Below are 14806 nucleotides of genomic sequence, written 5' to 3'. Positions count from 1 at the left end.
GCCGTCTAGCTGTGCTGCTGTTTGTGTCTGTGCCACCAACGCAACACACTGTTGGTGGGAAATGAGTCAGTGTGCGTTTGTGTGCAAAGTCGTCCTGCAGTGACTGAGTGGATTAACATCCATCCTGGATGGAGCTTTTCATTAATAACACGTGTCTCCTCCAGAATATTTTTTACTCCAGTGGAATATCTGAACAGCTACTGTCTCTAATGGATCTCTACCTACTGCTGTTTCAGAACCAACAACATTACCTCATTGTTTATTTATTAATCTCCGTCCTGACGTTATTGAGGAAATATGTCACTGTCCTTCTACGTCAACATCAATGATCACAGCAGTAATTAACCACAGGATGAGACGTTATTTGAGGACAGAATCGCTCACAGTGGACTCACAGTAAATAGTTTAACCCTCTATCGTTCCTCTGGGTGGTTTATAGGGCATCAGTATGTGTCTGAACCAATCACAGCTCTGCTCACGAGTTGTATTTGAGTAAATGCTGCACGATGCTGTAAGTAATTTTCTTCTGGTTTCATTGGTAAAAGTCATTATAGGATTCAACCAACGCATTTCTTTCAAAACCCAAAAATGTCAGCGAACCCAACCTCTTCCTATTTCAGCTTGTTATTTTTTAACCGTGTGCCAACTTTGATCAGTCAAGAACAAAACCACTTAGAGAGATTCTGACTTTTGTGATGGAAACTTCAGAGTCTTGTCTTTGAAAAGAGACCGAGACCATGAATGAGCTGCAACACGTTCATGAGCAGCGTTCAGTTACTCTGGCTACGTCCTAAAGAGGATTTTTTTTTTGCAAAAAGGCTGAAATGAGAAGAGGTGAACGTGTTAATTCCAGTTCATATTAGTTTCTCCTTAGTTTGGTTCACAGCTTCAAGGCCAGAATCTTTATAAAGGCTCATCACTCATGAACAGACCTTTTATTCAGGTGATCATTAGTGGCTGAATGAATGACTTCAGCTCCTCTTCTGGGTCCTCATGTACAAACTGTTGCGTGGATTTCCTACTAAAATTGAGTGTACACTCAAAACCAGAAAACACTGCTCGACCAAAAAAAAAAAAATTGCGATGTATGAAGAATCCGTACGTGCAAATGAATCCAAGCACTTTTCCCTCATGTCCCAATCAAGCCCATGTCGGAGTACATTTAAACCACACCCCCCACGTAAACACGCAAATCATTTTAACTCGGCCCTCATAATTCTTACGTGAAAAAAATCGCAGAGATGCTGATTCACACTGGATTAGTTTTATCTACAGCTGCGTTACGAGAATTATCTGCAGTGCAATTATGACTCCACAAATTTGGCTGAATCGGAAGCGATTAGGATCACAGGCGACGTTCAACGCTGTTACAGATCCCTGGAGGCTGTCAGCGATGTGGGGTCAGAATCAGAGAAGTGCATGCATGCTAAATTAAAAAAAGATATCAGGGTGGATATGAAGCGGAGGAAGTCTGCCCGGCCCGGATGCTAATACGGTATCATGACCGTGTCCCAGCGTCACCTCTAAGTGCAGCCAAAGGATCGACATCAGTAGATTTCCACAGTCATTTCACTGAACTCTGTGACGAGGAAGAACTTAGGCCTTTAATGGGACCCAGGACTCACTGTGGGTTCACACGCATGTGGACTCAGACCAGATTATAAATGTAAATTCTGGCAGCGTAGCGGCGCGACCGAGGTCTTACAAACTTTGAGAAGAAGACTTAGATTTCCCCTGCGATGCTTAGCAGAGTGGGGAGGTGAATTAAACACGTGAAGTTGGAGAATCATTGATTTATTCCCACTACAAAACTGCCCGTAGAATTTCAAGTATTTGCAATAAATAAAATAGGAGGATTCTGCTGCTGTGGCCGGGTTCACTTTTTATTTATGTCCACGTTTCAGATGTTTGAAGTGTGTAAAGAAAAGGGGCAAAGTGACAGGAAATAAATGCTCCTTTGCCGTGTGACCTGTTCCCGGGTTGGAGTTCAAACATTTGAACAGAAACTCAAGTGTCTTCCCGTGTCTGCTCCTCTTCCTCCAGCCCTCCGGTGTTACTGTGACCGCTGCAGCGCCAACTCCAGCTGCACCACGGACGGAGTTTGCTTCGTCGGGATCCGCAAGTCGGGCAGCAAGCTGACCATCGAGCAGCGGCAATGTGTGCACGAAAACGAGCTGATCCCGCGAGACCGGCCCTTCATCTGTGCCCCGTCCGTCAAACAGGACAGCGGCATCTTCCCCATGTGCTGCACCACGGACTACTGCAACAAAGAACCCAACTACGATAGCATCCCCGGTAAACCCTGCTTTTTTTATGCTCTTATGCACAAATCAATGCTGCTTTGTTGCTGTTTCTATTTATATTTCAACTTTATTTCTCTTTTATAAATAAAGGGGTGAATTTATGAATCCTATTCTCATGGGATTAGTTTTATCTGGGACCTGGTCCTGAGATTCAGATGTTGCCGACTACGTCAAAGTTTTATGAGGATAGAAAAACTCTTACTTTGTAAATTACAATAGATAAAAAAATATATATGTTTGATACTGTTGATCCCGGTGAAGAAAGGACCAAAAAAATAATAAAAATTTAAAAAAATGCTCCACTTTTACACATGAATAAAATGATTTAATCCTGGGTCTAAATGGGTGAATGTTCTTCATTTTACTCCCTAATATCTGTCCACACTTTGATTTATTGCACGTCCTGCATGATCCTGAAGACGCACGAGGCAGAAAAAAAGACCAGAATCAAACAAACTCAAAAAAGTAAAAACTCTCCCTTAAAACACAGAGATGCAGATTCACACGGGATTAGTTTAAGGTTAAGGACATATTTCTTCACAAATTACAGATATGGACGATTCACATTAAGATCACAGACGACCTCCCATGATTATTACAGATTACCAGTGGTGTATTAATTAAACTAGTCCCATGGGAATATTTTAACAAAAGTTTGTTGGATAGTGAATTTGAAGCAGAGCGCGTTAAAAAAAGGCAGCTTTAATCGATGGCGGTGAAATGGCTCCGTGCTTTTGTCAGATGGAAGAGGGAGCACAAAATAATTTGGCCATGAATTAAAGAACAGAATCACTGGTAGAGTTCAGCTCAGATCCAAATTCATCCATTTTGTTAATGGAGTCTGGTGGTTTGGGAGAAATCGATAAAACTCGTTCAGTTTGCTGTCAAAAAATCCTTTTTTCGGTTTTGCTGCCGTCCCACTTCGCAGTAGTTTTACTAAAGCACTGGATGAATATGTTTTATCTGGGGACCTCTAGTAGTTTGTAATAATTGCTGAGGTTTTTTTTTTTGTCATCTTCATCGTGCGCAAATCAGCCAAATCTCTAAAGTAAAAGTCGCGGCGTAAATCGCCCACTTTTTCTTTCTGAAGACCTTTGTTTGATTCGCGGCTTGTTTCTCTGCATCCATCCGTCCGTCTCCACTTATTCATTCAACTTTCACATTGGCGAACACTGTCTGTTCAGTATTAAGTGGCTTTTCATGTTTTCTTTCACCTGCTGCCATTTTGTTGTTTTTGTTTTTTCTTCCTGTGGCAGCATGTCCTTGAATTGAAGTCCCTCCGCCCTCACCCACGTCTTGTTCGCTGCGTTTTCTGTGCCCCGTCATTAATGGCGTCTACCGGCAGCACCAACTCCGCAGAAAAATCCTTTTAAACGAATTTTTCCTGCTGCTGCACTTGGCTGCTCTGAGAAACCGAATCACCCATACGAGTCAAAAAGCGCCCGTGAGGAGAGAACGAAATGAAATGTCCACAACTTTGCACAAGTGGCTTCTAGCATTGGAAGTGACTGTGGTTTCTCCACTTTTCACAAGATTGAAATCTGCTTTTTTTTTGGTGCATGTTGTATCCTGAATGAGTTTTTGGAAAATATTTATTTTTTATAATATTTATAAATCACTTTGACACGTTATACACCATATTCACAGTAGATGCAAACAGCCCTAAGTTATTCATTTGGCAAACCTATTTATTTTACCTTCCTGAAGTTGATCATCTTAAGCTGTGGGTATGATGTGAATATAGGTTTTATTTGGGAGAAGATGACGAGTGAGAGAAAAGTTAAGAGTTTGTGCTGCTAACGGGGACGGTCTAGGAAGTGGTAGCACCAGATACACCTGAGAGACTGCTGCCTAAATGTTATACGGCAAAGGAAGATAAAACGGCTGAATTATGTACCTGGATGATTCCTCTGATCTTCTCTGGCTTCCAGTTTCTCAGGCGACTATCGAGTAGGTGGACGAAGACGCAGCAGATTGTTGCAGCGTTCAGACGGAGTTAAATATAACTCAGAGCTTTTAGATGTGATGAGGGAAACACAACGTGTGTGTTAGTTATAGGCCAAACCTCCCATCAGCCGAGCAGGAACGCGCCCCAGCACCACTTAGCACGTCGGCTAGCGCATCCATTTCCAACCGTCCGTATATTGAGAAGCGTTGGCAACGTCACTCGATCGCTCTCATCTTAAATATTATAGGTCTGGAAACATTAATGTGGACTAATTCATAATTTTATTAATCTGATTAATTTTTTAGTCCAATGAAGCATCTGCAGAAGAACGACTGTGAACGTGCCTCAGTTTGTCCAAGTAGAGTTAGCGTTAGCACCAGTTGATCCAACCCATAAAGATGGAAGACGCTAAACAGCACGTTGGTCCTCTCCATGGGACATTTGAGGACAAAAAAGAAACCAAGAGGGACCAGTGGAGACACATAAAGTATCATCACACTCTGCAGGAAGGAGTTTTCTTTCCAGCTTCAAACAGCACATGAACCAAGCCAAGCACATGTTAGTCGGGGATTCTGCTAGCACTTGGGCTAACGCGGCTAACAGCTGGAGACAAACCAAGACAAAGACAAATCAAGACAAACCAAACGAAACCAAGACAAAGACAAGCTAAAGACAAGACAAACCAAGCCAAGAGAAAGACACGCTGCCAATGCTGGCTAAGTTCTGCTTATCCGATTAAGACGCCCAGATAATGTGATTGGAACTCGGTTTTCTCCAGGATAACGCGTGTGCACATGCTCCAGAACCGCCGGTCGCAGAAGAAGAAGAAGGGAAACAGAGCCACCTGAGGGATAGCGCCATCTATCTGCACCATACGTAACCCACACATTACGTACGAGATTAAAAAGCTGAACTATTCTCCATCTGGTTGTTGTTTGAAATGCGGGTCTGACACATGAACGACTTCAGTTAAACTTGGTATTAGCCGCTTGGTAAAGACGCGTATCGCCACCTAGTGTGTAGGAGGAGGAGGACATGTTCCTGTCAGTAATTCAGTTTTCTCCGGTGCATGTAAACTGGGACAAGGACACATTCAGAAAGTCGGATTTTGAGCGTAGCTCCATTAAACTGTGGGTGCAAACGCACTGAGAGTAAATAAGAAGCGGTTCGCTCTCCTCTCGCCGGACAAAGTCAACAAGTAGCAACAGGGACACATTAAAGTGGATATATTCCCTTGTTTCTGCTCATGCAAAATGAAACTTGACTAATATAGATTAAAAATGATGTTTATTTGTGATTAATCAGAATTAATCCACTGGAAACCTGAGATTAATCTGGTTAAACTTTTGATCATTTAACAGCACTAAAAAAATAAAACATTGACAGTATTTGATTGGTTTTGTTTTCTGTTTTGCAGGACCCGATGATAACACCCCTCCCCTCGGCCCCGTGGCGCTCGCCGCCGTCATCGCCGTCCCCGTGTGCGTGCTCTGCCTGCTGTTGGTCCTGGCGTTCTACATTTGCCACAGCCACCGAGGGGCCGGAGGGGCCGGGGCCCACCACCACCACCACCACCGCGTGCCCAACGAAGAAGACCCCTCCATGGACCACCCCTTCATCACGGTGGGGACCACGCTGAAGGACCTCATCTACGACATGACCACCTCAGGCTCCGGATCAGGTACGACGCTGTGGGATTTCCCTCCCACTCAGTCCTGTAATTCATCTTTTAATAGGAAATGACCACATTTAGCACAAAGACACACATTCATAAGTGCAACTACAGTTGTTCTGTTCAGTGCAGCTTTCATCAACTAAGGTAAACACAATTATAGGTCATAGGTTCTCCCTCTAGTTTCTTTGTTGTTTCTTTGTGGTCATAATCTTTTAAATCCAATCAGCCTTCAGGTGTGACACTGCTCTCGGAGTTGGAGCCTTTTGTTGTGTTTTGAATCTCCTTCACACGTCTTTCTTTAAAATCAGACCAACAAACATCAACTAAAGACGACTCCTGTAAAAGCCCATTATTCACATCCTTTGTTGGTTGTCGACAAAATGATGAAATGAGTTTGTCTGGTTGAGTCTGGGCCCCTGAAAGTCGGGGACCTGTGATTGAAAATGGTTGCGCTAAACTTTTAAATCGATTTATCTTCAAACATTTGAATTAAAAAGTCTGAACTCATTCAATAACCAGACTGGGTGTGAGGACGCAGGGAGTGGCATGTGGCTGTCGGATCTTTCAATGAACCTCAGTTTGAATAGCAAAGTCTTTTAAAACCCGGCCCTCGTGTCAATGCTTCTTTTTATTCCGTGCAAACTGCTGCTTTTTAAACCGTATCTACTCGTGAATTAGCGGCTCCTCAGGTGCCCGTCGTTGTTGTTGATGCTCGGTCTATTTTATATCCAAACCATCTCCACCTCTTTGTATTTGTATTTTCCACATATTATAGCTCGCAGGAGAACACACACTGTTCTGGTGTGTGTTTGCATGTGCAGCAGAAAAACCCTGCAGGTGCAGAAAAAGGTAGAAGTTTTATTACAATAACCCAATGTCCCAGATACAGGCGGCATATTCACAAACTGCTCCCTGACAGACGCTGCCCTTCATGCTAGTCATAAATTAGCACATTTCCGAGGAGACTGGCACCTTCATGGCACTGCCCCGCAAACACCTGGACTAAAGTCCTTGTGTCTACTCAAACCTGACTCGCTGGTGTGTGTGTGGTATCAAAACTTCCTTTTGTCCTCGTTATCGTTTCCTCATCAACAGTTTGCTGTAATAAAAGTGGAAATTCGTATCTGATCAAAACTCTTTGGGCAAAGTTTTTCTACCGACACACGACTCACTCCCTAAACTCTAAACCCATTTATGTTCAGTTTTATTTATGTAATAATCATCCAAATACTCTGAAACACATGCCTGTGGCTCTAATAAAAACTGACACAGTACCATTTATCACCTTCGCACAAATGTCATCTGTGTTGTTGGAATAAATCTCCTTTGTCACTAGTTTATGTGCATTTATAAATATCCTGGAGATGTACATTTGAAGTGTAGTTGAGAACAAAGCTCGTCGCCCCCTTTGGTTCGGTGACTCTCTACATTCTGTGATTTAGAAACAAAAAAAGAAAAAGTATATTCTGATATTGTTCTGTCATTTCAAACTGGTTTTGTAACAGTTACTGTAACAGCAGTCACACCAACGCAAAAATAAACTTCAGGAAACTTCTCTGAAGTTGTCCAGGTCTCGGTTGAGCCCACACTGAGTGACACTCTTCCTTTTTCTGTGTCTTTCAGCTAATTACTCGTGTTTATTTATGTGATTGTTTCTCCGTCTGCGACTTTTATTTTTGTCTGCTTTTCACTAAGTTTTAAGTTAAGTACACAGACTCAACTCTTAGCTTTGAGTGTAAATGTAGCATAAAAGAAAAAAGCTCGACTGCTTATTAGACCGATTATCAAATCAACTGCAAATCCAAATAATCTCAAAGTCCTGTGTTTGCATTTCTGGGAAAACCTTCAGAAATGACACAAAGTTCACAGAATCAGACGAGTGTTTAACCCTTTCAAACCAAGGAGTTAACCCTCATTTCGTCGGTTTCTAAAAGACGCAGCCAATATGGCGTCATTACTGTACTTTAACTTTGCACAGCTCCCTGAAGGTTGTTAGTAACCGTTCCAGGTAATCTGGGAAACAAATGTGCCAAAGCCTTTATTCACAGGACACTTTCTGACCCTTTTATTGTCAAAATAAGCAAAAAATAAACTCCAGGTTTGGGAAGATGGACTCATTTTTTATTTTACTGGATATTACTTATTTTATCTTTCTTTTTACTTGAGTGTTTCTTTTATGTGTAACTAAGTTTCTGTGACCAAGAAATGTCCCTCGTGAATCACTAAATGGTCACAAACACAAACACCTGAGAAAAGTCAGTTTTTAATAGATGCTCAAGTATCAATAAAACCAATAGTTCCCCATAAAACATTTGTTTAGAGCCTGATTCCTGCTCCTGTGACCAGCATAGGACGACACTGACTGACTCACAAACGAACAAAGCTTTAAACTGTAATTTATTAAGATTAAACAATTTAAACTAAGAGAAAAATGGATCGGTCAAGTATAAAAAAAAAAAAAAAGGAGCCCGTTCCTTCTCTTATTAAGAGTCATAAATCTGTTGAATGTAATTTGAAGAAGTGAAGCTGATGCCGTATTTATGGTCATTTATTTATGGTCAAGTCTGATTTGAAAAACAGAAACGAAAACTGGAAAAAGTGAAAGTAAAACCTTAGACTTCATTTTCTTTGTAGTAACGTTTTTTTTTTTTTTTAATTGAAAGTGCAACCAGTTAAAAACGAAAATGAAAACATCTGCATTGTCCTTGAGTGAAGCAGGAAGTTGTCTCCGTGGTGAACTCTGGTCCAGGTCACTCAGTGACATAATCAGGTTTATTCTTTATATAGTCTCTAATTAATAATTAAATTACTATCAGTTACAATCAACTAATTCCCAGTTGACAAATTGATTCATCTCCTTCGTCGTAGCACATTAGAGTTGAATTAAATCGTTATTCGACTCCCTGCGTCCTCTTTATTTCCTCCCTGGAACTCTTCAGCGTGGCCTCTTTCAATATTTATTCTTTCGTTCCTCCAGGCCTCCCGCTGCTGGTGCAGAGGACCATCGCCAGAACCATCATCCTCCAGGAGAGCATTGGCAAGGGGCGTTTTGGCGAGGTGTGGCGGGGTAAATGGCGCGGCGAGGAGGTGGCCGTGAAGATCTTCTCCTCCCGCGAGGAGCGCTCCTGGTTCCGGGAGGCCGAGATCTACCAGACCGTGATGCTGAGGCACGAGAACATTCTGGGCTTCATCGCTGCCGACAACAAAGGTGAGAAACCCAACGAGAAACGAGCTCCGTATCCATACGTGGTAACTTCATGTCATTGTTCCTCTCAGTGAGGTTTATTTATTTTATAAATCAGAGAAGATTCTCAGGTCTAATCAGGGTCTAATGTGGTCTACAAGGTCCCCTCTGAACTGGTTTATTAGGAACCATGAAGAAGAACAAATGTCCTGATGTTGTCTGAAGTGTCTGAATCAGCTCTGATGTTCTAATGTGACAAATGCATGTTTACATTAGTTTAAGGACCAGGAACCAGATATGAGACCAGAAACCAGACATGAGACCAGGAACCAGACATGAGACCAGGAACCAGATATGAGACATTTATTCATCAGGATTTAACACAGGGACATTACAATTCACAAAAGTAAAAAAAAAGTCTTGTGATGGCCCAAACGTGGTCAAATGTGGACCTCCGTTGGGTCTAATCTGGCCTGTGTTGGGATGAATTTGCAAAAATTACATGAAGGACGTTAACTTCAATTCTTCCAATAAAAGAAACAGCTGTTCTGAGGTTTAGTAAGAGTTGAGAGACATAACATGACACGTTTTTTGGTGTGGTGAAGATGGAAAGGTCCAAAAAGTGTTAACATGGGGCCATGCAAACCTGTTCTACTACTAGTGTGGAACTGTTCTATAAATTTTACTCATCATCACAGTGAAATAAGCATTTATTCCTCTCAACCAGTAGAAAATGTTGTGAACACCTGATATAGAAAAACGACATTTCTCACGCTGAGAAGTGATAAAAGTCTCCACACATTAGTGACATAAACTGTAAATAAAAGAGAGGCCATGACAGTCTGCTTCTTGACCCAGCGACCTGTCAGCCAATCAGAAAATAGGGTTTCACGTTGCCAGGTGAAATTAACTACGGCTGCACATGCAAAGAAGAGCTTCATCATTTACTCTTTTGTAAAGTTGTAAATAAAACAATTTATTTGGTTTAAGGGAATTTGTCCTTCAGAGTAACACACTGATAAATTATCTTCAAACTCACTTCGCCCCATGCACTCAAAAAAAAAAGAAAAAGAAAAATCTAGCGATGAAAGCAGAGCGTGTCATTTTTTTTTACGATAATAGCCTGTCAGCGTATTGTAATTGAATGTCTCTGTGTTGTTTAATCTATCTTCTCTCAACCCGTAGAAACTCTTAAACATCTGATTATGCATAGAAACTACTGCCCAGCCCCCAAACCCAGATACAGAACTAAACAGAAATTACACTTCTGTCTTCTTAAGAAACGTGCGGCTGCACTTTCATAATGTCGCCCCTTGAAATGAAACTGTTCTGAATGTGGGCCCCTGAACTAAAACGCCCTGCGACATCACGTTAAAAGTATTTCAGTGAAGGAGTTCATCCAGCCCGTGTCTCCTGTGAATGACGTGTTGGTGTTTGGGTGGAAGAGCAGAGGAGTGAGCTGTGCGAGCGGCGAGGACGGCGGAGGCGAGCATTAACTGAGCAGACGGGCCGGTAGACAGCGTGGGGGAGTTTCACAGCTCTGCCAGCTCACACACATGCAGACAGACGAGGCCGAGTGTCACAACAAGAAGCATATGATGCAGTCAGAGCAGCCGCCTCCGTTGAAGCCTCGTCTTTAACAGTTGCATATTTCAGATCCAAAACCACGTCCGACTTAACGGAGGCCGGCTACACCTCGGTTTTCCCGGAGCCAAACCTACGAGCCGACTCCAACTCTGGGAGAATACAGAGAAGACGCGGAAGGACTTTAAAGAATTTAGTTCTTTATTTAGGATCAGATCAGCCGTCTCTCTCCACAGTAACGGTGAAGACGGCTAATGCAACGTGACTTGTTGCAGTGCAGATCTGCCAGAAACCTAAAGAAGAGCAGCTCTAAGCACCAAGCAGCACTCGGCCTCTGTTTTCATCTCCCCTCAAGCCCGACCGGAGCCTTCGTAGGAAGAAAAACAGAAATGTTGTTTTTATTTAGCTTTTCCGCTCTCAGAGGCTCCATCCCCTCAGCCTTGTTTTAACTCCGTGGCTCACTGAATGGAACTGCATTAGTCACACAAGTCACTGTTTCCAGACGTGTATTCTGGACGGAGAGTTTTACCTCACAGCAGAAAAAATAGAATAAAACCGGCCCTTCTCCGGCTAGTGGCTGCTTCGTGTTTCCATTTTAGTCGGTCAATAATTACTACCTTTAATTACGTGTCCTTTCATCCATTTTATTTTTCCTGTCTGCAGCGCTTAATGCATCCCCTGGAATGTTTTTGTTAAAGGGAAGCTCAGTTGGATAAGTGAGAAAAAGCCCAGTCATTGTCCTAATTAGCTAACTAGCTGTTAGCTTAGCATAGGCTATGTAATGTAGTGTTGCCAGTTTTGACGGAATATGGTCCCAAGTCTGTATCTGCCCTAGTTAATCCCTTTGTGTTAATTTCATTGACCTTTGCGAGAAGTAATTAGGACGTCTATGCTAAGCTAAAGCTAACAGCTGTGCTACCGGATTAGGACAATGTCTTTTTTCACCAATACGGTGACTTAACTTCACACAGGGGCGGCGTGTCCCTTTAGGAATTCAGTTACAAAACTAAGTTTAACAATAGTTTTTCTGGACTTATGAGGCCTGTGGTTAAACAGAGTATGAGGAGGTAAAAGTGATATTAGAGTAGAATTAAAAGGATTCTCCTAATTTACAACCTGTTGTTAACATCCTAAAAATACGTCCTGTGATCTGTGTCAGCCGCTAAGACGTCTTTATATCCTGCCCTTGCTGCGTCTATTAATATATGGAACTAGACCAGCCACCGGCTGCGCTTCCATTTCAGTTTCTTTTTTTGCAAAATAAAATTGTACAAAAGTACAATTGCGCTTTGTTTCCATTTAAAGGTGATTTGTGGGGATGTAACGATGCTCGATGTAATGATTTCCAATGCTGGGTTATCAATACAGTCTTCTTAGGGTTTTTCTCAGACAAATTATGATTGAAAAACATTATTTCTCAGACTAAAACCACATTTCTGATGTAGGATGTAACTTCAAAATATAAACTATGGATGATAAACTATGCATATTTTTAAAACTGTAGCGTAAACTGTGCAACACAACCCACATGTGGCCGTTCGCTTTTATCTTCTCACGCTCTGTTATCGTTTATTTTCTGGATTCGAACTGATACACACAGAGAAATGCTGCTGCAACAGATGAATAGTCCTTGAACCAGTCGAACCAGTCGAACCGGTCTGTCTCTGTTGGTCTTTTCCTCTAACCCTTGGCGGTGTCTTTGTCTCGTAGATAACGGGACGTGGACTCAGCTGTGGCTGGTGTCCGACTACCACGAGCACGGCTCCCTGTTCGACTACCTGAACCGCTACACGGTCACCGTGGAGGGGATGATCAAGCTGTCCCTGTCCACGGCCAGCGGCCTCGCCCACCTCCACATGGAGATAGTGGGCACGCAAGGTGAGACGCTTGAAAATAACTGGGATTTAGCTGTATTTTAGAGTCTAAAACCAGCCTTGAAATACCAGAAAGAAAACAAATGGTCAACAAAGAATTCATTTAATGAGGAAATTACATTCTTTTAACCTCTTTTTCATTCCAGCCTTTTAGCAAAAAAAAAAAAAAAAAAAGGCCCAAGTAAATTGGATGCTCAAGTTCATGAACATTTTGGAGCTCATACGTGCACTTTATCAATAAAATTAGGAGAAAATGACACATTGCATCCTGCAGCGTTTACTCAAACACAGCTCGTGTCCAGAGCTCAGATTGGTTTAGAAAGATGCTGCTGGATGTTAAAGGAGTTAAAGGAGTCTGTGATATTATTCTATGTAACTCCTCTTATTCCTTCCTCTGCTTCAACGCGTCGTCTGTGAGGGACAAAAAGAACACAATTGTTAAAGTGTGTTCTTTTTTGCACTAGAGAAGAATTTGGGAACGATCTGAGAACAAAAAAAAATAAAAATCAACCAACCAGGTCACGTTCTGTTGACCAGGTTTTTATTTCTGTCTCTCAGTCGAAGCTTTAACAAATAGCCAATGTTTATTTAACCCACACATGGGGAATATATATATATATATATATAGAATGGGAATTAAAAATGCTACAAATTGGTAAATATAATATAATTGCTAAGATTATAAGATGTAGACAGTGAGTTGCATGAAGTCTTTTATTCCTTCTGCTTTTAAACCGATCCCAGTCATTTTAGATGGTACTTTTTTAGGTTTTATTTAGGGAAGTTATTGGTATTATCAGCCCATTTCCGAGCCTCCGTGAATGCAGTGTGCAGCTAGCCAAGGCTAACAAGCTAGCTCATCCGGTACCTGACTGAAGTTATGTCTCTGGTTTCCAAGTGGACGGTAAATTTACAGTACATGTGCAGTGACTGCACAGCGTTGGTTATGATGTAGATTCTTTGCCGGATTATGCCCATAGTGTCATATTTTATAAATATTTGATAAATAATAAAGGGCTGTGACCCCCCCCCCCCCCCCCCCCCCCCCCCCACAGGGAAGCCAGCGATCGCCCACAGAGACCTGAAGTCAAAGAACATCCTGGTGAAGAAGAACGGGACCTGCTGCATCGCTGACCTGGGTCTGGCCGTCCGCCACGACTCCGCCACCGACACCATCGACATCGCTCCAAACCACAGAGTGGGAACCAAAAGGTGAGTTCGTCCTTTCTGGCCGTTCTCTCTGGGTTCGTCCGTTTTGGAATAACCTCGGCTCTACTCCGCATGCTGCGCTGTGATGATGTTGTCATCGGGAGTGATTGTTGTGGTGTTTCACAGCACGACCGTAAGACTCAGAACATGATCCGGGTGTAGATAGAGGAGGCAGACCCATCACTAGTGAATACACCTGCTATTATCCAGCTCCTCACACTTTAATGACCCTCTACATGTAAATAAACTCTAAACTTCTGTCTCTAATGGATCTCTACCTACTGCTGTTTCAGAACCAAGAACACGCATTATTCATTTATTGCGTCACAATACGACACATTATTGCAATATTCTACGTAGTTCACTAAAAGCACACATTGTATATATGTACATCAGATGACATCAGTGATAATTCATTGGACACATTGAGGCAAAATACACAATGAATCAAAATGACCCGTTTACAATTTATTGCTCTTGTACAGAAAAGGTCGATAGTGATGGGACCAAAACATAACTTTTCAAATCGATATGAAAACATTCAAAATTTTATACTGATTCAGAAGGAAACACATCGCGATATATTGCCATAGCGATATTGCTTTTCACCCCTAGTGCAAAAATAAATGTGTTCGTCAGCTTTTGAATGGTTCTAAAACTGGTTGGTTCAACGTGTTGTGAAAACTGTAACTTGTTCCTACTGGAACTCGATGGTTTTAGTCTGGTTTTATGTCCAATTGTTTTAATACAGTTTGTCAGAATGAAAAAGTAAGTGAGGCTGAGCTGAAAAGAATGAAACCAAACAAGGCAACACCAGATCTGTCCGAGGGTCTGGACCTGGACCTGGACCTGGACCTGGACCTGGACCTGGACCTGGACCTGGACCTGTGGGATCACGGGTGTTGATGTGAGGTCTGAACGGGGCCTGATCTCTGTTTCACATCAGACCTCGTGGGCGTTTCGTCCCTGTCGTTTACTTGGACACAGAGAGGCTCCGTCGTCGCTCACGCTAGCAGAGAATCTAGATGG

The 14806-nt window shown here is 42.3% G+C and overlaps 2 protein-coding genes across 2 annotated transcripts in view; one reads left to right on the top strand and one right to left on the bottom strand.

The window, feature by feature from the left end:
• LOC124995607 (NACHT, LRR and PYD domains-containing protein 12-like) overlaps positions 1 to 14806 on the bottom strand; it is a 1019357-nt gene that overhangs the window by 791864 nt on the left and 212687 nt on the right. The gene's annotated exons all lie outside the window — the stretch shown is intronic.
• The window catches only part of tgfbr1b (transforming growth factor, beta receptor 1 b), a 43601-nt gene that overhangs the window by 20874 nt on the left and 7921 nt on the right, over positions 1 to 14806 (top strand). Inside the window, exons 2-6 of the mRNA XM_047568130.1 lie at positions 2044 to 2295; positions 5669 to 5932; positions 8904 to 9134; positions 12405 to 12572; positions 13624 to 13780. Of these exons, the coding sequence (XP_047424086.1) occupies positions 2044 to 2295; positions 5669 to 5932; positions 8904 to 9134; positions 12405 to 12572; positions 13624 to 13780 (1072 nt within the window). The remainder of the gene's footprint in view (positions 1 to 2043; positions 2296 to 5668; positions 5933 to 8903; positions 9135 to 12404; positions 12573 to 13623; positions 13781 to 14806) is intronic.

The sequence above is a fragment of the Mugil cephalus genome, chromosome 18, assembly GCF_022458985.1.
Source record: "Mugil cephalus isolate CIBA_MC_2020 chromosome 18, CIBA_Mcephalus_1.1, whole genome shotgun sequence".
In the NCBI taxonomy this organism is placed as follows: Eukaryota; Metazoa; Chordata; class Actinopteri; order Mugiliformes; family Mugilidae; genus Mugil; species Mugil cephalus.
Note: the sequence above shows the minus strand (reverse complement) of the source record. Positions and strands in the feature narration are given on the sequence as shown.